At 42.8% G+C, this 24217-nt stretch overlaps 1 protein-coding gene across 2 annotated transcripts in view; it reads right to left on the minus strand.

Moving 5' to 3' along the window:
* LOC121609859 (plectin-like) overlaps nt 1-24217 on the minus strand; it is a 64822-nt gene that overhangs the window by 18425 nt on the left and 22180 nt on the right. For both annotated transcript variants that reach the window (XM_041941575.1, XM_041941576.1), the window contains exons 2-26: nt 20747-20808; nt 17318-17332; nt 16105-16194; nt 14586-14663; nt 14364-14468; nt 12925-13091; nt 9424-9539; nt 9165-9268; nt 8307-8426; nt 7498-7593; nt 7270-7397; nt 5836-5929; nt 5231-5385; nt 4823-5132; nt 4645-4722; nt 4344-4505; nt 4115-4219; nt 3911-4006; nt 3679-3804; nt 3349-3501; nt 3075-3229; nt 2659-2785; nt 2141-2324; nt 1232-1389; nt 94-272 (exon numbers count right to left, since the gene is read on the minus strand). In XM_041941575.1, coding sequence (XP_041797509.1) covers nt 94-272; nt 1232-1389; nt 2141-2324; nt 2659-2785; nt 3075-3229; nt 3349-3501; nt 3679-3804; nt 3911-4006; nt 4115-4219; nt 4344-4505; nt 4645-4722; nt 4823-5132; nt 5231-5385; nt 5836-5929; nt 7270-7397; nt 7498-7593; nt 8307-8426; nt 9165-9268; nt 9424-9539; nt 12925-13091; nt 14364-14468; nt 14586-14663; nt 16105-16194; nt 17318-17332; nt 20747-20808 — 3163 coding nt within the window. The remainder of the gene's footprint in view (nt 1-93; nt 273-1231; nt 1390-2140; nt 2325-2658; nt 2786-3074; nt 3230-3348; nt 3502-3678; nt 3805-3910; nt 4007-4114; nt 4220-4343; nt 4506-4644; nt 4723-4822; nt 5133-5230; nt 5386-5835; nt 5930-7269; nt 7398-7497; nt 7594-8306; nt 8427-9164; nt 9269-9423; nt 9540-12924; nt 13092-14363; nt 14469-14585; nt 14664-16104; nt 16195-17317; nt 17333-20746; nt 20809-24217) is intronic.

The following is a 24217-nucleotide window of genomic DNA, read 5'->3' on the forward strand; positions in this document are numbered from 1 at the left end:
ATAAGTGAACAAAGTAGCAAGGCACAGGGACATTAGGAAACAGTGCAGTTTCTCTTAACTCTCAAGAGTTAGTGGGGACAAGTGGGGACTCACTTGTCGAGATAAACGGAGGAGAGCATGTGGGCATGGTCCATCTTTTGCACAGTGAGGTCAAGCTCTGAACGCAGGACAGGAGCTGAGGCAGACTGCTGAGGGGAGGCCAAGACCTCTTGTGTCTTGGCAGACACCTTGTTAAGGTCCTTCTTCAGACCCTCAAGCTCCACCTGGACTTTCTGTACAACAGCAGAAGACAACATGTAAAGAGTCAAAACATGACTGAAGTTAAACATGGTAAAAAAAAAAACACCATCAACTGACATAGAAATCCCAACTAGCCTGTTATGAGGAACAGATTCCGAAAATGCGCTATCAGGCATCTTTAAAATTTAACCTGTGCTGGGTTTGTCCATGCAAAGATTGTCGAGAGGCACTGCACACATTCTGAGATCAGAAAGGACCTGAACAGCTGTAGTATGAGGGTAGCCACGAGGCCTGCGATCTCTGTAGCTCCCTCAGAACTGGATATGAACTCAAAATCTCAAAGCAAAAGCAATTCTTTGCTGTGTTTTCACACTTCAAAGCAGCAGCTATTGCGGCCCTCATTCCATTTTTACACTGCGCCCAGTGATTTAAGAGAGGGAGCAGAGAGACCATGAAATTTAATTTCCCATTCTCCTTTCCACCAATTTAGAAGTCCACCAATCACTGTCCTTACTTTCACCATACTCACCATACTGCATGGATTCTGGTGCAATACGATTAAACAGCATTAAGCATTTTCAGTCAATTACAGAACTGTCTAATTATCTAATTTTAAATTCACCATATTTTGCCTCTAAGTCAAGTTGGCTGCTAAGAACCATGCTTCGAATGTTGGGTCTTTAGGCTTAAACGAAAGCTAGTCCCATTAGGGTCATTAAATGCAAATGCTGCAGACACAGAGAAAATGACCATATTACATAATGCGATAGACAGAGCATTCTGTAGCTCTCTAAATTAAGACACGTTTCCTCTTTGCAACAAATATATTCTATTCATTTCTGTTTCATCCTCACAAGTAAGCTGATAGGAATACATAAAGAGCTAATGTAAATTAGCCCTTGAGATAATCCTCCAGGCAATTCAGCACATTCAAGCCGAGTGGCACACGACATAGAGGTTGGTAGTAGCAGTCTCCAAAATTAATATGCACCTTTTGCTGCGTTGTCTTCTGGACACATTCTTTCAGAGGTTCCTTCTCCAAAGGTTTGCGTATGCGAGCCACAGTCCCAGCTTCACAGTCCTCTATACGCAGGCGCAGGTCCTTGAGCTCAGAGATGTAGTTCTTACACAGAGACTCATCCTGTTGACCTGTGTGGCACCATTTGCATTGGTTTAGTACGGCAGCATCGAACAAACCATTTATTTAAAAAGGTGAGGTTGTGGGAAAAACAAACTTCTTGATATATAAAGAATATTGAAATACTGAATAGATTATGCCATGTTTATGATTTGATATTGCTGATGTGAATGTACTGGAGGTCCTGTCCACAGCTTTCTAAACATTTTCTCTTCAAATGACCTCATATTCGACCACATATTTGCAGTGCCTTTAGCACAATCATTCATGCAGTTCTCCACGTGCTGTGTTACATATAAACTCCAGTCACAGCATATAGTATAAACTATAGCAGCTATTTTCTACCTAGTAGTAGTAATCACACTATTAGGTTATATGGCTGCATTACAAAAAGCTTAACATTCTGTAGGTTAACCTACAAAACATGGATTCTACTTTGTACAGAGCTTCAAAAAAAGAAAACAAAAGCAACTTAGGAAACAAAACAACATGCAGTCATTCAGAACTCTATTCTGACAGCACTGGTTATTTCTCAACACCTCATCCAAGCCTTATAAGCGTGTACACACACTAGCTTGGTGAGCTGCAGCTTTGACTGGCTCGACATGACTCACCTCTGAGCCTAACCCTTGGTCCTGCTGAAAAGTGAATGACAATTATATACTGTGAAGTTTGCTTCACACTTAATACTTCCTGCATATTCCCTTTACACATCCATGAAGAATCAAAAGCTAATTTGTTGTTTATGGATAGAAATGCTACCTTTCTCCATGGAGCGAAGAAGGCTCTCAAAATGCTGGGTTGACTTGGTGTAGTCCTCCTCGATCTGCATGCGGTCATCAGGGCCAAAGAGCTGCGAGTCCTGGCTGTCCCGCATGTAGTCCTGGTAGTGGATCTCCAGGTTCCTCATCAGCAGCCTATATTCCTCTGGTTTCATGGTCTTTAACTGCACAGGATTGAGAGGAATTGGGGTGTCAGGCTTATTTCATGGACCGAAATACAGAATCATTAAAGCACAAACAAAGCCTAAACAGTGTCCTTGTTAATTTTTATCAAGGTTAATGCACTCTTTCCAGAGCCTGGAGTAACTTAAATTGAACTATTCATTTATTTATTTCCAGAACAGTACAGTTGACTCAAGTAAAGACTGTATATTGTTTAATACTAATACATTTTGTTGTGATGTGTTAAAGTTTCAGATGAAAGTTTACAACTATCCCAAATACGACACCTGTTAATGTTTCTGGGGGGGCTTGTTGCATAAATGTGTCCATACTAACCATGGTGATGTTCCAGGAGCGAATCTGTGTGAAGTCTCTCATCAGGTACTGCCATGACAGCAAGCTCTTCATGTCTATATGGAACCTCTGCCACATAGACACCATCTCCTGATGACCTCCATCCAGACTGGAGTAGGACAGGAACAAGTATAGTTCAATTATTAAGAAACAGACAGTACTTCAGAGATTATACCTTGACAGTTCCAGGGTATTAAACCCACTAAGGATTTGGTGTAATGTGTCAGAGACCGGATTAGTTTACAGAAACAGTTCATCAGCTATGAGTTAAAAATTATCTGTAGCATTACGTAACAACCCCCCAAGCAGAGTGAGGCTGACTAGCTATATCACTCACTTTATACAGACAGCTGTCATATGCAGGTGACTCGTTTAGGTTAGTTTTACTGTGTTCTCACCTGGACACACTGTCCATAGCCTCCTTGTTGACTGGGGGTACCATGAAGCAGACGGAGGGCACCACCGCCTCGTGTCCAGAGCGGTTCAGGACCTTCCACTTGAAGGGCTGAGAGTTGTTGAGGAGCGCACACTCATCTCCCTTATGGACAGTGATCTGAAACACAATCCATGATTGATGAGCATACATTAAAGAGGGCATGCTGAGGTTCTGCGACCACTCTGAGCTGTGAAGGATTACACATCACTATGAGCTGGTAAGCAGGTAGTCCTAACCTCCTGTTGCTTGAAGTCACAGACAGCCTGGATAGGCAGTTTGCCTTTGATGGCGGTGGTGGGGTTGCGTGGTTTCAGCTGGATGATGGACTTGGCTCTCTTGTTCAGGCCAGTCACAAGGGTCTTGAATTCATTCAGCTGTTCTCTCTCCTCCTGGTGGTTAAAACATGAGATTAGAGTGAAATGTTTAATGGACACTTTTGAGTCAAAATTGTCATCATCATGACATACTTTCTTATTCCTTCTACGTGTTCATAAGAGGCTCATCTGGCAAGACCATGTGCATGTACATATAGACACGATATATCAGTGTAAGCAGTCATCACTCACCACAGCATCCTGAAGCAGGTCCTCCAGCCGCGTGGCTGTGGTGGAGCGATCACAGCTGTATTTCTTTTTCATGTTCTCTTGTATTTTCTTCATCTTGTCCTGAGCCTCTTTCACATCGGCAAAGAACTGGGAAAGGACATCATGGGGGAGAGAAAGTTTGACCCTTTGCTCTCTAAATATTGATAGCTTCTTATGGTAGGGTTACTGGAACTGGAAAGTAACTGTTCCATACCTGGTAGTAGGCTGTGTTTTCTTTGAGATGAGCCTCAATACAGCAGCACAGCTGGAGGATCCAGCTCCACTGAGTCTGCAGGGCAGCTGTGAAGGCCTGCAGGAGACAGAGAAGACATGATGACAGTGGATTAGTTGAGGCCTCACTAGCTTCAATATTATATGTGGATTTTGACTGTTCAGATGGGTTTACTAGGATAAGTACCTCAACTGTCTTCTTGCCAGGATGTCCATCGTTGACAAATTTGTCTCCCATGGCCTGTATATCATTGACCTTCTTCTCCCTCAGCTCCAGCTCTCGCATGAGACCCTAAACAACCCAAATACGACAGTTAATGACAATCTTGGGTGAAAAAACATGTCTTTTCATTTAATGAATCCATTAAATGTGGTGAGGACAGACTTTGAGGGGTTATTCTACTTCCTATACGCACCGAGTAGTTGTCTTTCTTAGCCGTCATGTTGGTGTTCCTGTCACTCCAGTCAAAGTTGACCTCCTCCTCTTCTTTGTCATTTAACCACATCAGTTCCTTAGTGGCAGCGCTGACGAAGGCGTGGAGTGAATCCAAGTTCTTTAGGCGGGACTTGGAAGAGTTCTGAAAGAAAAAAAAACAAATAAAAATACAAAGTGTTGATTAAAAAAATCAGCAATGAAATACCTACAACATAAAGCCTTTACATTCTGTGCAAAAAAGTATTATCCCCGGAAAAATGTTTAAATATGAAAAGAATTACCAGTAGTTTGCCATACTGAAGGTCCAGTTTACCCAGGTATTCTCTGTACGTGCCCTTGCTGACAGGAGAGAGCTGGGTCTGAAGAGCAAGACAGATGCAACAGAGGTTACTTTTAAAATCAACAGCACAACGTTGGACGGTATCAAATCATTTCCAGTGGTTCTGATAAGGGTACTACCTCGTCAGACCTGGCCCGTTCAATCTTGGATCGGAAGTCCTCCACAGTCTGGTGCAGGCCTCTGTGGCTGCCCAGCTGGGACTCCACAGAGGGAAGATCAGAGCCCCACTGGGCTTCATCTATGCGATGCTGGTTCTCCTCCACCCAGGCCAGGAGGTCTTGGACATAGCGAAGGGTCACATCATCCAACTCGGGTCGCACCCTCACAGTGGTCTGCGTCATGGGAGCCTGGACGGTGGTCACAGCAGACTTCAGGCGAAGGTTGTAATCGCTGCGCAAGTTCACCAGACGCTCATGGAGGCGGTAAACCCTGTAGAGGTGAGAAACACAGTCAGCTATTGGTTGAAAGACTCCTTTACATTCTATTTGAACAGTCTATCGAGGTTGTGTACTTGAACAGGCACGCACCTGCGATACATCTGTTCAGCCTGTGGGTGGCGCCCATCCTTCAGTATCTGCACATCATTGAAGAGCAGGCGAATCATGTTGTCTGCCTTGTCCAACTCCTTCTCCACTTCTGCTGTGTGCTGAGCTGGTTTCCCTGCATTCAGCAGACGGATGTCCTGAAGGGATGGAAGCCAATAAATATTAATATCAATGTTTAATCTTTTTTTCAAATGCCACCCAAATTAGAAAGGAAAACAAACACTTGTGACAGTGATTGACAGATCAGCCCTTACTCAGCTTGAAGGATACTAGAGATCTCTGTGATTTTAGCACTACGTATATGGCATGTAACCTTCACAGGGTTAAATGAAATAGGCTGTACTTTGGATTTAATATGACCATATGACTCATTATGCCAAAAACAAATCTCCTCCTGACAGCTGCAACTGTACAGCTGAATTTGTTTTAAAGATGAATTTAGCATTTAAAAAGTCACAATTAAATGAACAAGACGCATGGCTAAACAACCACTGTCTGATCATCGTCTTGATCCTTTGGACTCTTTCTTCTTTGTGAAATCATATCACAGTATAGCATTTCTCACATTAGACCTAAATAGGACTCACCGTCTGCAGCAGGGTCTCCAGGTGGCTGAGTTGGTCATCACACAACCCCGACTCCATCTGGACTTTACTGACAATTCTCTGGAACCTCTCGAGTCTGGATTAGAAAGAATCAATAAAATGAATATGGTTGTGATAAACTCTGCAATAATCCTCATCCCGCAGCTTCCACAGTATCAACTCCGATGTTGGCATTTCCTGAACTAAATACCTTTGTTAGACAATCACATTAGACCACCAGAGGCTAAAGCTCACAACTTACGGCCTCCTGTGTTGCAGCAAAAACTCCAGTTTATGAGGGTCACTCACGAATGCCATTCCTCAACTCTTTTAGAAAGACTAGAGTTCCAGATACAAGAAAAATGGTTCCTATCGCACTCCCATTGTGTCTTAGGAGGACACTCTGCCACGTAGCAGCACAGGGTAAGACACAATCATCTTCGTTTTCTGACAAAGGCATCCAGTCTGCTCATTCAGTCATTCCACGTCTCGCAACCATAAACAAGGCTATCAGACTGCGAGATGACTGCACAAGCTCATGACATGAAACCATCCCATTTTCGAAGCATGATGCAACACTAATCTAACTACACAGAGCATTTACAACGTCTCTCCCGTTTTCATCAACCTCAATTGTATCTTTTTATGTATCCAATTATGAGTAACTCACCTCTCTCATTCTGATACAAGCCAACACACAAAACATGAAAAAGAGCCTTTCACCAGAATGTCTGGCTTTCTTCTACCGCAGCAGTAAAAATTATGCAATAAGTCTGCAACTGAAAATGATGAAATAACAAGATGTTTCATAAAAGCAACTGTGGTCAAGGGTAAATAAATTGGCAATAAAATATTGTTGCCACAGCTTTGTGAGCATATCTTTGGTCCAAGGGTTAGTAACATAGGGAATTCAATAACATTGAGGCTAAAGCTATTCTTCTAGCTAGCTTACCAGGGAATTCAATAACATTGAAGCTAAAGCTAAGCTACTAGCTTGTTTACCAGGGAATTCAATAACATTGAAGCCAAAGCTATTCTTCTAGCTAGCCTACCAGGGAATTCAATAACATTGAAGCTAAGGCTAAGCTACTAGCTTGTTTACCAGGGAATTCAATGACATTGAAGCTAAAACTAGGCTACTAGCAGTTTTCATTTTTCAGCTGGCAAGAGCACTTGATAGTTTTTAATGTCTCTTCTTATCCAATTTGGCCTGATTTTTTTTTTTTTTTTTTTTTTTTGACTAAACTCAATTTAGTACCTTATCAGCGTATTCATACTCCCAAAGTAAATAGTGTTATGACAGGGATTTTCTTAGCTCCTACTAAAACAAGCTAGGTCAGCAATATCTAGTCCTCTCTTCTAGACTGTTCTGTCTTGTGTCCACTACACTCCTTGGTTAGAAAAAACTAGTACATTTGTATACGCCGCTGTTCTAACCTCTCAAACTCAATCCTGAGCAGTCGCTCTCTTTCAAGGATGGCCACGTGAAGCCGACCCCATTCCTTCTCCACGTCAATGGGATGGTAGCCTGGAGGGACCTTCACCTGACCAGCATGTACGGCACTCTGTTGGCAGGTGGGGGTAAAATAATAATGCTTAAGTCATTCCTCAGTCGAAAAGAATACAATAAAAATCCAAAAGAATAGAAAAGGAGAGTTAGCTTGCCTCAAAGGACTGGTAGATGTGTTTGGACCGGTTCTTGTCGGACTCTTTCACTGGCAGCTCTGTCTCTTTGAACTTCAAGAACTGACGCCAAAGAAGCTAAAGAAAAAGGACACGCAAAGACGTACATTTTTAACATTTATCTCTGTTCCAAAACATCTGAAAAAAAGAGCCTTTAAGGAACAAATGGTGAAACTTTGACTTTACGTGCAAGTTGAAGTCATACTGAGTCAAATAACTTGACTGCCTATACTGAAAAATGTCTAACCAGGCTTAGTGGTTGCAAAGACGCACATCCAAACCTCTACTTTTCACAATGCTGTGCTGCCGATAATTTGACTTCTAAGCAAATTAAGAAAAACACTAAAGTCACGCTATGCTTTTGTTCTGCAGTGCTGACGGGGAGTGTCCCTCTGCTGATTCTTCTGAGGATTAGGTCTAGCATGATCTGCCTGAGTTTTCTCAGCACTGGCACTGTCCCACCGACAGTACAACAATGTCTGGGAATACAGTTGCCTCTATCTGCCCACAGCCAGACATTATGTAAGCGTATCCTTTCATCTAACAATGGATGGCTGCCAAAAGCTCTTTTTCATAATACTGCGCTGTACAAAAAGTATTATGTACAGCATTTTAAGTGATCTTCTTTTAATTACATAAAAAGAACTTTTCATGGAGAGCATTAAGGTAAACTCCCTTTTTATATATGGTGCATTTCTGCTTATTCCAAATCAGTGTTGCTCAACTGCAAACATACCCATAACAAAGACAAATCTCTCGGATAGAAGCGTAGCATCAGCATATCATCTCACCTCTATCTCCTCATAGCTGGCGGGGAACTTCCTCTCCTCAAAGATCATGACATGGTGGCGGATCCACTGGAGCAGGACAGTCACCAGCTCGTAGTACTCCTGCCAGCGCAGCTCCAGCTCCTGCAGCCAGCACAGCAGAAAAGGTAGTTGGGAGGTTAACAACAACAGACAGGAGGGCTCTTCTTCCCCTGCGTCTCCACGTTCAACCACTCACACGCCACACTAAACTCAATTAGGCACCAACAATCCAGGTCTTGTGTGAGTGTACAGGGAGGCAGAGAGTGGAGAAGGGGTTGATGAGGGGGCGGTGGTGGAGGAGACAGTGGGAGATGGACAACAATGGTGGGAAGCAGACAGACAGAGGCATATTCCTACAATTCTCCCACATTCAGTGTGCAGCTGTACCCATGTTTATGACATTCATCAGAAAAGTTGTGAGCTCATTTTTCACCTTAACATTTGCCAAGTTTAAGATGAGGACATTAAATGCACCAGCATAGCAATAGTCTACTGAGTGAGCTTGTATACACTACTATTATGTGAACAGATGATGTAAGATAATACATACTTCTGCAGTGTAAACACCACAGGCTTCTAATTTCCAGCAACTTGGTTTCACAAGACTTCTATTTCTCTTGAACTTGCTGAAGCGTTGGAAATCACTGCTAACAAAAGCTCATTTGTCAGGATGGGTCACGAGCCTTGTTTGGTTTTGATTAAATCTGATCAGGCACTCACCCAGATCAAATTAAAGCAAATATTTGCATTTCCCTGAAGCACACTTATTTTTAGCACATCTCAAATATTTTGGAGGTGTGATTCAAACAACACTGATAGTATGAAAGGAGTTCTGCTCACGTTAGCTCTGATGCCATCGTGGACGTCGGCACGGGGCATGGCATCGTACAAAGATGATACGTAGGTGATGATGGACTTCTCATCAGGGTGTGGGACATCAACATCTGAAAGGATAAGGTCAAAATTATACTCCATCTCATTATTTCATGTTCATGCTAGTTACTGGTTAATTACTTGTACTGTATCATTACACAACAACAAATGCACAATAAAACTATTACCTGTACGAACAAACAACTCTGTTTCTGATTAAACTTACCCTCGGGGTCCAGCAGGCGTGTCACTCCCAGGTCTCTCTCTGCCACACCGAAGGCGTGTTCCAGGTTCTCCAAATTGGACTGCCTGTACACTTTGCCCATGTCGATGAGTCTGGGACTAGGGGAACACAAAAATGAACAATTAATCACCATCAGGGTCCAGGCGAGAGGTGTAAGTTAAAGTAAATATGTAAAGTAAAATGTAGTGGTGGTATGTATGACTATAATCAGCAGAGTGAGGAAGTAAATTTTGAGATTAATTAACAAACAATCCATTTTGAACACTACCATTACACATTTCATGTGGTATAAGTGTTCAGATTGACAGGGCGATTGTAGTGTGTAGAGAACAGTATACTTTCTGCATATGTTGTGAACTAATGTGAACAAGCTAACCTTATTATAGCCTACTAATAATAAATCAAGCTGTCTTAAAAGCAGGGCGAAGCCATTAGCTGCTGCTGGCAGCTGGCCTCTAAAACAGCGAGCGCCTTATCCTCACCGGGGAAAAAAAAAGGGGGGACGTGGACACATTTCTCCTACATTCAAAGACAGACTGAGTGTATGGTTATCATTCCTAATGAGGATGGAGCGCTGTGTGGATTTAAGATGGGTGTTAAATTTAATGGGTCCGAGTATATGCTACACAACTACAGCTTCTAAAAGATCATTTATGATTTATTACCGCTCATAAACAGACACCAACTCATTTGGCAAACATTTAACATACTTCTGTATTAATTTCAACTCCATGTAACGTGAATAAACGTCATATTTCCCAGATAATCGTAACTGCTGATTTATCAACTTGGGAAAACTGAGAAAATTATGACTGAATCATTACGAAAATTATTCCACTGACTAAATCTTGACTAAAACAGAACAACAACAACAAAAAATACTAAAATGTGACTTTATACCAACTACAATTTTCAATAACCGTCTAAGACTAAAAGTGTAATTCTTGTCAAAATGAGTGCTGGTCTGTACAGGTCTGCTCACTGATAAGGTATGACACTGAATATATTAGCAGTGGCTGCACTTTTACCTTCTGCCAATGGCTATATGCTGCGAAAAGCCTGCCTGTTCGCTTTTGACAAACCTGTACGAGCATCTGCCTTTTTCTCCTCTGGGTGTTTGACTCTCTCTGGCAGATGTCAGAGCGTCCATGAGTGGAATGTAATTTATAGAGCAGCTAATGTAATCAAAGGTGATACATTTTAAATTGGCAGCCAACGACCGCTTGACTCCCAGAACAGAGGTTCATGTTTTCAGAGTGCAAAACAGCATGATTGAATGCATCACTGAATTTCAGCTATCATGCATACATGCTATACTATACTATCATACTATTACTCAACTTTCACTCATAATATCATAAACTATAGCAGTTCTAAATGCATTACCACACATTTAAATGTGCAATGTATATCTCTGCAGTACTGATTATGATATGCAGTAAGAACAGTCAACAGTAGGAGCAGATTCATACATCTCTCTGATTTTCAGAATGGAACGGTCCGTATTCTGTCCACAGACTGGAGAAGTCTCCACAAGGCGGATTTCTCGAACAGAGTACTGCTTTGTTGGTTTAGCGGAGCTGCTCATGCCCTGTCCCTCTCTTCCATGAAAGCTACGGGACCTCCATTCGTTGCCCAGATCGTCACTGATCGAGCGGGCCCCTGAACAGTGGGAACCCCGGCCCGAGTCCAAGGAGGATCCCTCTGACGGGATGTCCTCACACAACATGACCACCCGGTCGTCCATGTCGCTGACAGATCCAGACGCGCCGCCAATGAAGCCTTGGCTTCGTTTCTTACGCTTAGGCTTCTTCCGTACACTGAGCATCTTAAAATGTGCCAGACGCTCCTTGTCCAGTGGTAAGGAAAACGTTTATGCTTTAGTGGCTGGCCTTACAGCTCCGTTCATCATGCTAACACATCTTTTGATGACTTGAAGGTTGCATGCAAATCCATCCTGTGCACTGTCTCACGTGTCCATCATCATGTGAAGATCCTCTTAATCCTTCTGCGGGGTTGTTGAGATTAAAAAGCCTCTTGGTGCAAAGACAACTCACGGCTCCTTCATCAGGCTTTTCAAGATGAAACCTAAATTCAACTGCGGCTTCGTAAGTTCACTCCATAAACCCTGGGCAATCTTGAATTTTCTGTATGATCGGTTATTCTGCACAAGGATAACCTGAATTATGCCTCGGCATGAAGTAACGCCACAGTTTTCATGTAGCAGACACAGAGTGCTACAGTCACGCCCTCACACCACATCCCTCCCCTTTATGAAAGGCAACACTAATCCAGCCTCAGGTGCCTCCAAAAAAAGAAGAAAAAAAAAAGGGAGAGAAAATGGTTGCAGGTACACGTTCGAGTCTGAGAAAACTTGCCCCTGCAGGCATCACTTTCTTCAATACATAATGGCTCTGAAGAACTACAACTTTCTCTCATCTAATACCACTTTTTCTTCTGTTTGCTCTCTGGACTCCGCCTGAGTCCCTTTGTTAAAACATTTAAAAGGAAAACAACCAATGGCAAAGTGTAATGACAAATCTTCCTGAGAAATAAATGAGCATTCATTTCCCAGGATGCCACTACACAAAGCGATCTTTAACCACTAATTCTGCTATAAAGACACATGACAACATTAGGAGAATTTGCATATTTAGTGTTCAACAACAAGGAGCTCAGATTTTACTTTTGAATACTAGGTTCCCAACTATTTAATAAGCTAATCATATTTAATAGAGGAATTATCATCTTAAGGTAACAGAGCATTACTCATGGCCGACGCCTGCCAGTGGAATTCCTAGCCGCAAGGCCTGATATGCTTATGGAGAGGCAGATTTTACAGATTTTAGCGTGACAACAGTACTGGCAGGTGTAAAAACTATAAAACAGGTCAAAAGACGACATTTTAATGGGCAGAGCAAATAATAATATAGGTTTCAAACCTGATTAAACAGAAAAGGGTGCATGAATTAATCTGAGCACTGTGAGTGCAGCTACATGAAGCTCTGCACTATGAAATCTGCATCACAGTGCACATCATAGCTCTCATGTCTTAAATTGTTTCAGGAATGGATACTTGTCAATGCTGAGAGTGGGATCTAATTGCAGAGCAGGTTTAATCTGGCACGATGAAGTGTAATTTGACATTTGAAGGTGTGCCAAGGTCCCACTCTTGCTCCAGTGAACTCGATATTCAATAAAAGTCATGGATGATGATGTGTGAGGACAAGATCTAGCATCTCCGCTCATATTGCATATTGCTGATCAAAATTGTTTACATCTGGCATTATTTATGAGCTGATATATTAGTCCTCTTCATATTTTGAAGGCTCTTAATGCACTGTAATATCTGTCTTTAAGCTCTCTGCTATATGATTCTCTATATGTAAAGAGGGTGGGCACAGTGGTACAATAAGCAGCAGCTCGTAGTGCTGTTATCGTTTTACAATCACACAGTTAATCAGCAATGAATCCAGCACTCACTAGTGTTTGTGTATGACAGCGTTGAAGAGCTTGCCGTCCCTCCAGCTGGTGGTGAAGTTGTCACAGCGGATGCCCTGGTAGCCGTCCGTCATCCTCTGCGACCAAAGCAGCAGCTTCTCCTTGGCCGTCATGTCCTCCGACTGGCCGTTGACCTGAATATCTGAGATCTGAGACAGCATGTACAAAAAAAATGTTAGGAAGGTGACTGATGTGCAGATTATGTTAATGATAAATACTGAAGAGATGTGAAGGCAATTAGTTATTAGTGGAAACCAAAAGATGCAATTTGAACAGAATCAGTGGATACCCCTGACCTGTTTTCAAGGAAACGTCATATCGTTATGTTGAAGATAAATGAACACCTGTATCATTCCTTTACTTAACATCATCCCTGGTTGTGCGGTTTATAGCATATTAAATATTTAGCATATCAGCGGAGTGAAGTGTTGATGCCTCTGATTTGGCTCACAGGATGCAGCAGGGTTTCTGTCTGGTCTAGTCTGGGAAACGCCGTTGTGGCTGTGGCATCCAGATAACTTTTCATTTGGGGAATTTGGGGATGGGAAAGATGAGTCATAGCCACTGGGTTTTCCATTTTGTGTGTTTGTGTATAAATGCCTCCTCTCATAGCTCTACCCTGCAAGCCTGTAAAAAAGGTTGCAAAGAAAAATCTTTAATTGAAAAAACTTCACTCCTCTTGAATATTCTGTTCTCAGTTAATTAAGGATAGTTAGATTTGACGCTACATTATATGATAAAGGCGGTTTAACTCTCCTCTTTCATCTCTATGACTCACCAGCAACCACAACCCAGCTTTTTCACCCCTTCTATAAAAGCATAAAGGAACATTGTATGTATCTACAGGGCACAATGGTGCCTTCACTGGATCACATCACCAAAAATGACTTTCAATACCTGTGTCTCCTTTATTTCCCAAGCTGAGCTTCAGCTTATTGCAACCTGAACCTGAATCATGTGATATTAAAGGGTGGGGCCCTGCCTGCTGGGCCGACACCCAGGGATTTCTGCCTGGCAGCTCTTGGCATACACCAGGAAAGCAGGAAAAGGCCTGGCTACATGGGATGTGGTTTGGAGTGTAGCATGACAAGAAGTCGTACACTTGGCCCGACGCACCCTCCCCCTGGGAGTCAGGGAGAGAGTGACTCACACTCACACACCCCGATGGTGTTTGATTTCTTTATACTGTTCATAAATTAGCGATTGCACACTAAATACTTAATGGCAGAGTTAGTATGTTATAAGAGTTGTCAGCGCTCCAAGAACCATGGAACGATTTGATTAAGAAATGCCTTTTATGAGAGGAATTTTGAAGATCTGAATCCATTGTGATTCTGGCTCCAGGGAGATGGGAAACAGCAGCTGACAGATCCCAGAGACAGGAGGTATAGAGCGATAATATAATGGAACACAACACTGACAGAGGAGGAGACCTGGAAGTGGAGGATGATGGTCCATATTAACCCCAGGGTCAGCTTGGGGTTCCCGTCCGCTATGTCATCGTTTCTGATGTTCACCAGCTTGACCTGAGAACAAAAAACATCAGTATTATCAGTCAGTGCAAACAAAGACACAATGAGGTGTCTTGTGACAAGACAGTGCCAAGTTTTCAAGGTTTTCAAGGTTCAAGTTATGTGTCTTACCTGCCGGTGTTTGAGGAAGTCCAGTGCTATCTGTACATTCTGCAGTTTGTGGAATCGCATGCGGCCTTTCTCTCTGGGCTGGGAAGGAGAGAAAAGAAAAAAAATAAAGGTGTTTAGGCACACTATAGACACTAAGTCTATACTCGAGGTACAGCAGAGTGGAAATCATACAGTCAAAATGGAGAAATTAAAGGGAAGGAAAACAGGAAATCAGATGAAAAGACAACAGAAAGAATAAATGCGGGAATAACTGGCGAATCGTGTATGTTTTTTAACAATTCTAGTGCGTAAATACTGTCATTTACAGCATGTCTGTAGAGATGCTGTGCTGGATTCTTGTCCTCTTGTTGATGGAAACCCTTTACAATGCATAAGTGCATGTTCTTTGGCTGAGCCAGTAACAAGGTTTTGTATTATTTAAGTCATCTGACAGCATGAGATTAGGTCATGTTGCACTGTGATTAGTTTCTCTTTTGAATTCCAAATAAAGAAAAAAAAATGAAGCTGAAAAAAAGCACATAGTTCCTAAAAGTTCATACTGCTGTGCAAAACAAAGTAATACGTCCACCAAAAACTGCCGAGTTAATCAATGAGTCCTGAAAATATCAGAAACAACTATTGATAACTGGATGTTTTTGTTTATTCCCTGCAGCTATGTGCTTACAGCAGGCCTGTCAACGAGGAAAAAAGGAAAAAGGTAAAAGCAACAAAAGCACTTGATTCGCCATGGAGGTCTGGATACCATGCACAGCCAAACTGCACATAAAGCGGATGAATAATAAAAAAAATGGATGTCCACTGTAAGTTATCGACCCACTCACCAACCGAACGCTCCTGACCACGTCTCTCTCCCTCGGCTAGCCCCAGCAAGAGCAGTGCAAAGAGAGGAGGCCAAGGCCAAACAGCAAAGATCAGCACACCCAGAGGAAGGTTAGAGGACGGCAAACAAGAAGAGGCGACGGAGAGGAGGAAGAGGAGGAGAACCGTAGATCAGATAGGAGAATAGTTCACACGCGCACGCACAGGCCAAAGTTAATGTGTTCAGGCTATGGAGGCATTCAAATGAGCAGAGCTGGAGCTGGTGGAGGGAGCGATGAAGTACAGCAGCAGAGAAGCCTCTGTACAGATCTGAACTGCAGGGCAAACACACAGAGCCCCGGCGCTAGCTTTGAAATGAGCGTGGTGTGTAAGCCTGAAGATTGTAGCTACAGAGATAGAAAGAGTGCGTGAGAAGTCCCATCTGAATAAAGTTAAAAGCTAAAAAAAAAAAAGAAAAAAGAAAAGAAAAGATGCTTTTGTTTAGCGCAGTTCAGCTCAGGTTAAGCCTTTGACTGACAACTTGGCTGCGAGCGGTTACAGTTTCTTGCCACAGGGACGATATTCCTGGTTGATTTAAGATACGTACATCTCATGCAATTAGTCCTGATTAGGGTTTGGTTTGAAGGATGGCTGAGGTAAAAGATGCAGAGCGTAGGCACATTTGTCAACATCAAAAACCCAACATCATGCCAATGCTCACCAGTGTTTCCCCAGAGAGGACCTCCAACAGCGAAATCAGGTTATGTCCATCTCGAAGGTCTTCATACAGGTCTGTCACATGACGCTGCGTCTGCCAGGACAAAGAGAAAGGACGTGTTACATGGATTGAAGATACAAGCTCCAGGAACGACGGCCCATTTGAATTGTTTTCCATCCAATCACCATGCTGGTTCCCTCAATGTGCATAAGTTGTTGCTGACAGCTGCAATGTGACATAAGGTCTCAGAGGTATCTGACTAAAATTAATGGCAACAGCATACAGCGCTTCTTTTCTGACTTTGTTATAATATTGCAAACGCTGATGACTCTCCAGTCCTAATGATGTGTCAAATATGAGGGAAAATATTCAGAGTTAAAACATTTTTCAGTTTTCTGCGGCGCTCACAGCGTCCTCTCCTCCTGTACAGTTCTACACAGGTCTGGAATGCATAGCCGTGAGCAGCCAAGCCTGACTCCTACTCCAAATGCCAAATGGCAGCTGTCATTCCTGACAAGTGATAGATGAGAATAAAAACCAGATCAGTCAGGTAAAAAAAAAAAAAGGTGTGCTGGTGACCATAAAACTCAATAAAACTGCATTCACTGTACAAATGAAGTGTGGTGTAACTGCGCCCAAGTGGGAGAGGTGAGGAAATATGTGACGGTGCCAGAAAACAGAAGATTGGGTGGAGGGAGCAACTTTAGAAAAACAAGTAAGGAAGGAGTCAGTCTCCATGACCAGACACACATTTCCCAAATTCCCCAAAAGTTGGGACACTGTTTAAAACACAAATAAAACAGAATGGTTTTTTTTTATGTTTTGACATATATATGCAATTGAAAACAGTGGAAAGACTAAAGAATATATTTGACATTTTATCTCATCAACTTTATTGATTTCTGCTTCAAAAACACCTGTTTGGAACATTCCACAGGTAAACAGGTTGATTGGTAACAGGTGATAGTATCATGATTTGGTATGAAAGGAGCATCCTGGAAAGACTCAGTCGTTCACAAGCGAGGATGCAGTGAGGTTCACCACTTTGTGAACACATGATTGTATCAAGGATGTAACTACATGGACTCTAGAACACTCTGTAAAACAGTTCCTGTGCTAATGATTACATTCTGCTTTGAATTACGTTGACACGCCATCCCAACTTTTTTGGAATGAGATTTTTACTACAGTCCTCCTCCAGTGTGCCAGTACCTACCTCTGCCTTCCAATGCTGGGCGAAGAGGGATGAAAGATGGAGGAATGAGAGCAGATGGATGAGTAATGGAGAAATGGAAAGAATGGAAACAAGGGAGAGAGAGGATGAGAGCAGAAATCAATGGACATGAAATGAAGAGCAATGATCGGGAGTGGAAATTTGGACGATTTGATTGTGGACGTGACGGTACACGAGACAGAAAGACGAAACACAGGATAATGAAAACAATTAATTTCTTTAGCCCTAGTATGTGCATCTTTCATCTGAGTGTGTCTGCCGGGCGAAGGAGGCCTCGGCCCTAAAATGGAATGAAGGCACATTTTCCTTGCAAGTTACAACAGCGGCTGATTTATCTTGGCAAGAATTTCAACACATGTATCCAACCTTAGATACGCTCCTCCCTGCCTGCACAGTGGAGATGATGGCACGGTGTGGATCTGAGTAGAGAGATGGGAACCTACACGGCGACCACTAGGGTTCACTGTCCACACATGTTAAAACCTCTTCAGGCAGTGTGTTGCGTTGTGTGATAAACTTGCATTGTTTTACTTTAACAGCCTATAACAGCCCTTCTATCTGAAGAATATCTGTATTCTTGAGTTGCACAAAATATATAAAAAGCTGACCATCCTAATCAAAGATATAACGATGATCATTTTTGAAAAACAATGAATTTTGTGATGATATAGCAGTCGATCTCCTTAGAGTCAACTCTAGAGGCATCTGTCAACACCCCTCAATTACTTTGTACTGAGCAGGCTGCTGTCTCGCAGCCTCTGCTCAGCCACCTTGTGTCTGATGTGAGGTAGGCGTTACGCTACAAATTGCCCCCTCAGAGTCTAAGAGTTGCTCTGTAAACTTTTCAAGGATGAAAATCATTAGCACACATGGCTGACAAGCCCCTCTTCCTGGTCCCTCTGCATGACTGCCATAAGCTGTCTGGAAGCAAAACACTTAACATGCCTCAGGTTTGACATCATGTTCACATCACCTTGGGCGATTCCTTCCAGCTCTTTGTGATCCTCTCACTAACAGCCGGGCGCAGTCTGGACTCAATCTGCAACAATTGCGGCTTTTAATCTAATCACATGCAGTTTGCAGGAGTCAGCTAGAAGAGAGACTTTCATTCTGCAGCTGGTGCGATGTCTCGCACAACATAAAAAGATTTACGGAGCGCAGGAAACCGCTCAGTGGCCCTTTACAGCTTCTTGTGGCTGCATGCAACCTATAGTCTGCCCTCGTCAAGCCAACCATTAAGCCCTTAAATCAGTTTAACCTTAAAGGAGCACGTTCAGCCACAGAGTTAACACTTTCCCCACCAAATGAGCCCTTCTCGTCAATGAGATTTTCACTTGCCGACTGTAGGTGGAGATGATGCTCCAAGTAAAAAATTGCACTTATTTCAAATGAAAATAGGACAACTTCTTTTAAAATCAGTGAGTAACTGCATCACATTATGCGATTTGGAAAATTTCAAACTTTTTGAGAGAAAATAGAGCACTTTTCATTTAGAACTTCATGAAACCAACAATATCAGTGTGGGTGAACTTATGCAGCATGAACGCAGGTAGCCTCCCAGACCGAGAAGCCTGTGTGGCGCATGTGCTACCGTTGGGCCTAAACCACCGCGGGCTCCGGGCCGAGACCAGAATTTGCCTTTTCAGAAGGAGCTAAGTGAGTCCAGATGTCTGTGACTCACCCTCTGAAATTCACAGCGAACACTTAAGAGAAACTAGAGGGAGTTACTCCACTGCGTTCTCATCATGTGGTAGCAGAATAAGTTAGCACTGCACATTCATGGAAAGGAAAACACTCTCTTAGTGCTTATTTTTTCCCCCTCTTGTTCCATTTCTAAAAAAAATGAATGGCCCTGTGTCTGTTGAGTGGATATACAAATAATGTGGAAGCACTTAATGTCATGAGGCTGTAAATGTATTGGTCCTAACGGCAGTTTCCTGGAAGAAAAGTGGCGCAAGCAGGAATATTTTTACTGCTCTGTGGGAGGGGTATTGTGTTACGGGGGGGTAATTTTTCACTCCTAATGAGAAACTCCAGAGTGAGGAGCATGGCCTGTTTGACTTTACCCCCATTCGGGCCTGTTTGCCTCTCTGAATATGTGATGCATTGGAGGGCTTTCAGGCTGCAGTTTGAGAATAGAGAGTGAGGTAGGTGAGAGCGGACGAGTGCTGGTGGATGGTTTACACAGCCTCCCAGCTGATGACAGGCTGGACCTCCGGTGAGCGATCTCAGAGCCTGAGGGTGAGACAATAACTGACGAGCCAACGTGCACTTCAGTGAGCGGCGGGGGTGGCGTGTCAGAATAATTTCCAAAGAGTCATATAGAGTGCACAGGTGAGGGGTGGATTGCATTTTAGATAACGATGGTGAATGACGATGAACTGATTTTAACATGTTTATTGTTTTCACTGAGCATTGCTTTAACTTTTTTTTTTTTGTTTAACTTTTTAACTTTGTAGCACTTTGAGATCCTGCCGATGAAAAGTGCACTAGAAATTAAATGTATTATTATTATTATTACTGCATCTGAGTCCAATGAGACTTTTCTGCTGTCATAAAGCTTTGCCGCCGCAGCTTTCTCACATAGACTCAATACACTGACATTATCTCATAAAACCTCCTGCAAACCAACATATTATCTTCCTCATATAGACATTATCCCTCATGCTTATTGTTTTAATCACCTCTCATTATGCACAGTGTCAAACATTAAAGCTACATCAAGGTTCTTGCCAACACAAACCTAAACAAGCTATTTGCGCCTGTAATTATAGCACACGGGTTTAAATCAAAATCTAATCTTAATTCTAGCTGGAGGTCGATAATTATGGAAGCCAAGAGCAGTCGTGCTCGCTGTTGCTGATGCGTTGATCAGTAATGGATATAGATTGATCTGAAAATTTTATCCTAAATCAGTTGCTACAGCTGTCAAGACGGCATCTACATATACATGACACTCCTGGTCTCTGAACATTAAAAGTAGTAAGAAAAAGCAACCTTCTGTTTTCTCATGATAACGGGTTGATTATCTTGTCATCTCCAGATAACAAAGCTCATCCTCTTGAAAATGCAGCCTTCTCTGCGTCTGTAGATAATCTCTTGATTCATGTTGACTCACTGAGAGAACGCTTGTATGTATTATTTAAGCTGGACCACACACAGGAGGTTTTACCCTTTGATATCTACTGTGGTTGTTATGTAAGCAGTCAACCACATGTTCATGAGGCTCAGAGAAAGTGAAATTCGTGTACGCTTTTTGGTGAAGTTCCATTTATACTGCACAAGTGTACTTTGTTCGTGCGAAAATGGATATGGAACATGACATCGCAGGCATGTGCGAGCAGGAATATGAGCGCTAGTGTGCCTTTAAAGTGCATCAAGAAAGAGTGGAAGTCAAGGGCACGCCCTTACCTTCATCAAGTGTTTGTTGACCCATTTTGTGAAGGTCTTTTTCTGTACTCGATCTCGTTCATCTGCAAAATAGAGAAACCCCAGTTAGATATCAGGCACGTATGAAGAGGAAAATTTTAAAACAATTCCTGCAAATGCAAACATTTAAAAATAACTGATGTGTATATAGTAGTTCTTTTACTCATTCATTCATTTTACATCAAAGCGGTAAACAAAAGAGGAAATCACCAAGATACCAGACTTGTTTGATTTCTGTAGAACAAACAGACTTATCACTAGGTGGAAAAAGGCCTCTTGACTGTGCCTGCCTGCATCTGAGTCAGACTGCATCAGAGCGCATTCATAGTCGGCAGATGTGCTCCTATTGTCTAAGAAATGCTGCGTGTTGCCCAATGACACCGCTGCCAGCTGTGCTCTTGGACAGAAGCATTCAGAAAAAGGATTCCATCACAAAGGCCAAAGGCTCTTGAAGTGTGAGGGCACTCCGCATGATTCCAACAAGACACGGCATAACTGGAGATTAGAGAGCGCAATCTTCCAACAAGAAACAGCAAGATCTTAACAAGGAACACACCCACTAAGACAACAGACCTGCATGCACCCACCCATGTTCCTGTTGAGTTGTGGCAAAAACCACAAGGTGTGTCACTGCAGCATTTGTTCTGGACACAGCGGATCGATCGGTCTGTTTTAGGGATGGGTCATGAGTTTGGACTTCTTGAAGAGTCATTAATTTCTAAGGTTTTTAACCTGTGTGGGAGTGACGTAGTTAATCGGGTGTTGTGGGTAGTAGATCTTTCGTATGTGTAGCCATGGTAAAGGACATGCTACAGGGAGTTCCTGTCAACAAATGCCACCACGATGTCTCGCCACCATCCCTCACCAGTCAGCTCCAGCTAGTTACTCGCTTCAAGCCAGGTAAAATTAGTCTAAAGAAACCAGTGCCCTCGCATCCATGGTCAGACAGATAAAGCTACCTCACTCCCAGCGTGCATCTAGTGAGAGCCCACTTGATCTATCGGGCAGGTTTAGGAATTTCTTTACTGCCACTTCATGTTTTTATGCCGTGACTCACGCAGCAATTAGTTCCATTCACATTGTGCCAGAATGAACGCCGGACAACCCAAAGTCCTCTGTGTTATCAGTTTTAAGGGAGTGATCCGACTGTCTACTGCGTAGTGACACACCCAGCAATGAAAAGCAAAAGGGCTGTGATTCAAAATAGCTGCCCGCAGGCTACATTTGTTTTCTCTGGAGGGCGTCAGCGACGGCATCTACAAGTGTGTTGTGGAGCTACGTTTCCATGGAAACCTCATATAGACACTATAAACCTTTAACCTCCTCATTTATCATTCGAACCAATGGGGGACTAAGCTTTAGCATGCGACCTCCGTGGTTTTGCTCACTGCCAAGAGGGCAAAATGTCACCTGGAGTGGAAGCGGGTGATGATGGGTGACTCACACACACACACACACACACACACACACACACACACACACACACACACACACACACAAACAGAGGCTGCTGGAGACAAAGCAGTTTCCCAGAGGAGACGCACCTTGACCTGTTGGGTCTGTTCACACTGTGTTACCTAATCCTGTTTCAGCAACCACGACTCTATTGCTCTTTATAAGTGAAGGGTAAGAGAGTGGATATGGGCTGCGTCAGCTTCCAGGTTTCAAATGTCACCAGACACAAACAAAATTCAGTGAAGTGTGCGGTTTATAGCCCAAAACAAAGTCGACAGCAGTAGTACAAGTACTGTAACTAAGTACTCAAGTAGTTTTAAGGTGTTTGTACTTCATTTGAGTATTCCCATTTCAATCTACTTTATACTTTATTCCACTGCATTTAACTGACAGGTATGGTTGCTGATTACTTTGAGGATTAAGATTGTACACGTAAAACATATGATTCCCTTATAAAATATGATCCAGAGTTACAGATGAAAGGGTCAAACAGTCTAATTCAAATAAGCTCCACCTTAATCAGGCACTTGCACAAGCAATACTAGTCTAATAATGTCATGAATAACATAACAGGCTGATCGTTTTTCCTGCACGATGAGTGCTTTGACTTTTAATATTTCAAAGAAAATTTAATACTTATGAGTGAAATTTTGAATGCAGAATTTTTACTTGTAGTAATTTTACATTGTTTAACTGCTACCTTCACTTAAGAAAGATTAAGATTAATTAGAATAAAAGAAGACTTTGTCCACCGCTATTCTTTAGTTTTTCAGGCTGGTGCCACTGGTATGTGACATGAGAGAAAAACAAACGCACAAACGGCAGAGTCAAAGTGTTGATGTTGAAGTCCACTCGTGTATATCACCGCATGATGACACCAAAATCAATTCATGTAATGCGCATGTTAGACCTGTGGCAATGCCCTGAGTTCACAGACTTTTAAGGGAAGAATGAACTAACTGAAAAAAGGGAGACAATATAACACCATTCATCGAAGGTAAACAGACTGCAGCTACAGTGACTCATTCACCCAGACACATGCATGCCGCACAACAAACTGTGAATGGGCTTTGCTGACCAATACGAAGTGAGGAAGCTGCTGATGCATTAGAAAAGGGGAGTATCCTCCTTTAAGTCCTAGTGTGGACAACCACTGGACGGTACAGTCCAATCAGAAAAACTGCATGTCTGTCATTTTAAAAGAACGTTGCTGCAGATCAGATGCATCCATCCTCCTTCGAGTGCGGCAGAAGAGCTTACTGATGAACAGAATTGCGCGTTATACAACACTCTAACCAATCAAGCCTCAGCCCATTAACCTCTTGAAGCTCTCACAGGCTGAAAAGCCCCCAATTTGAATGCCGTCCAAATCTGTAATTCCATTAAATACTCTTGTGTCACCTCTAACTGCAAAAACACTTAACTCTTGCCCAGTGGCGTCTCACACATATGGAACACATACTGGATCAAGATCAAGACTCGCAATTAAGCTATTTTCCATTAACTGCCACCATACTGGTACCTTTCCTGCCGTCCGTAGCCTTCAGCATCCGCTGGTAATAGCCTTCGTCTGAGGGCATCCTCTCTCTGCCCATGCTGTCAGAGGAGACATTCCTGTACCTCTGCTGCTGAGAGGTCATTGTCACCGATTGTCAGCGCGCAGAATAATAATCCTAATGATGAAGTATCCTTGACAGGTTTCCCCTTGATGGCAACTTCTGCTTTTCTTGCTTCTATCTGTCCCTCTGGCCCCCGGATCGTCCCAGAGTGTGCAGTCTGGTGGCGACAATCCACCCAGCACTTCACAAACCTATAATGTCTCTCCCCTTCTTGCCTCTCAACCCTCTCACTCCCTCACTGAGTTCGGCTCTGCCCTTCTTCCCTGTTTTTTTTTTTTTCTCTCTCTTTTCCTTTTTCTCCGGCTCACTTTATTCCTCGCATAGGAAAACGGTGCCTGTGGGCTATGAAGTCTGGGCCTGTCCTTGTGTGATGTGTGAG

This window comes from Chelmon rostratus, chromosome 8, assembly GCF_017976325.1.
Source record: "Chelmon rostratus isolate fCheRos1 chromosome 8, fCheRos1.pri, whole genome shotgun sequence".
Classification (NCBI taxonomy): Eukaryota; Metazoa; Chordata; class Actinopteri; order Chaetodontiformes; family Chaetodontidae; genus Chelmon; species Chelmon rostratus.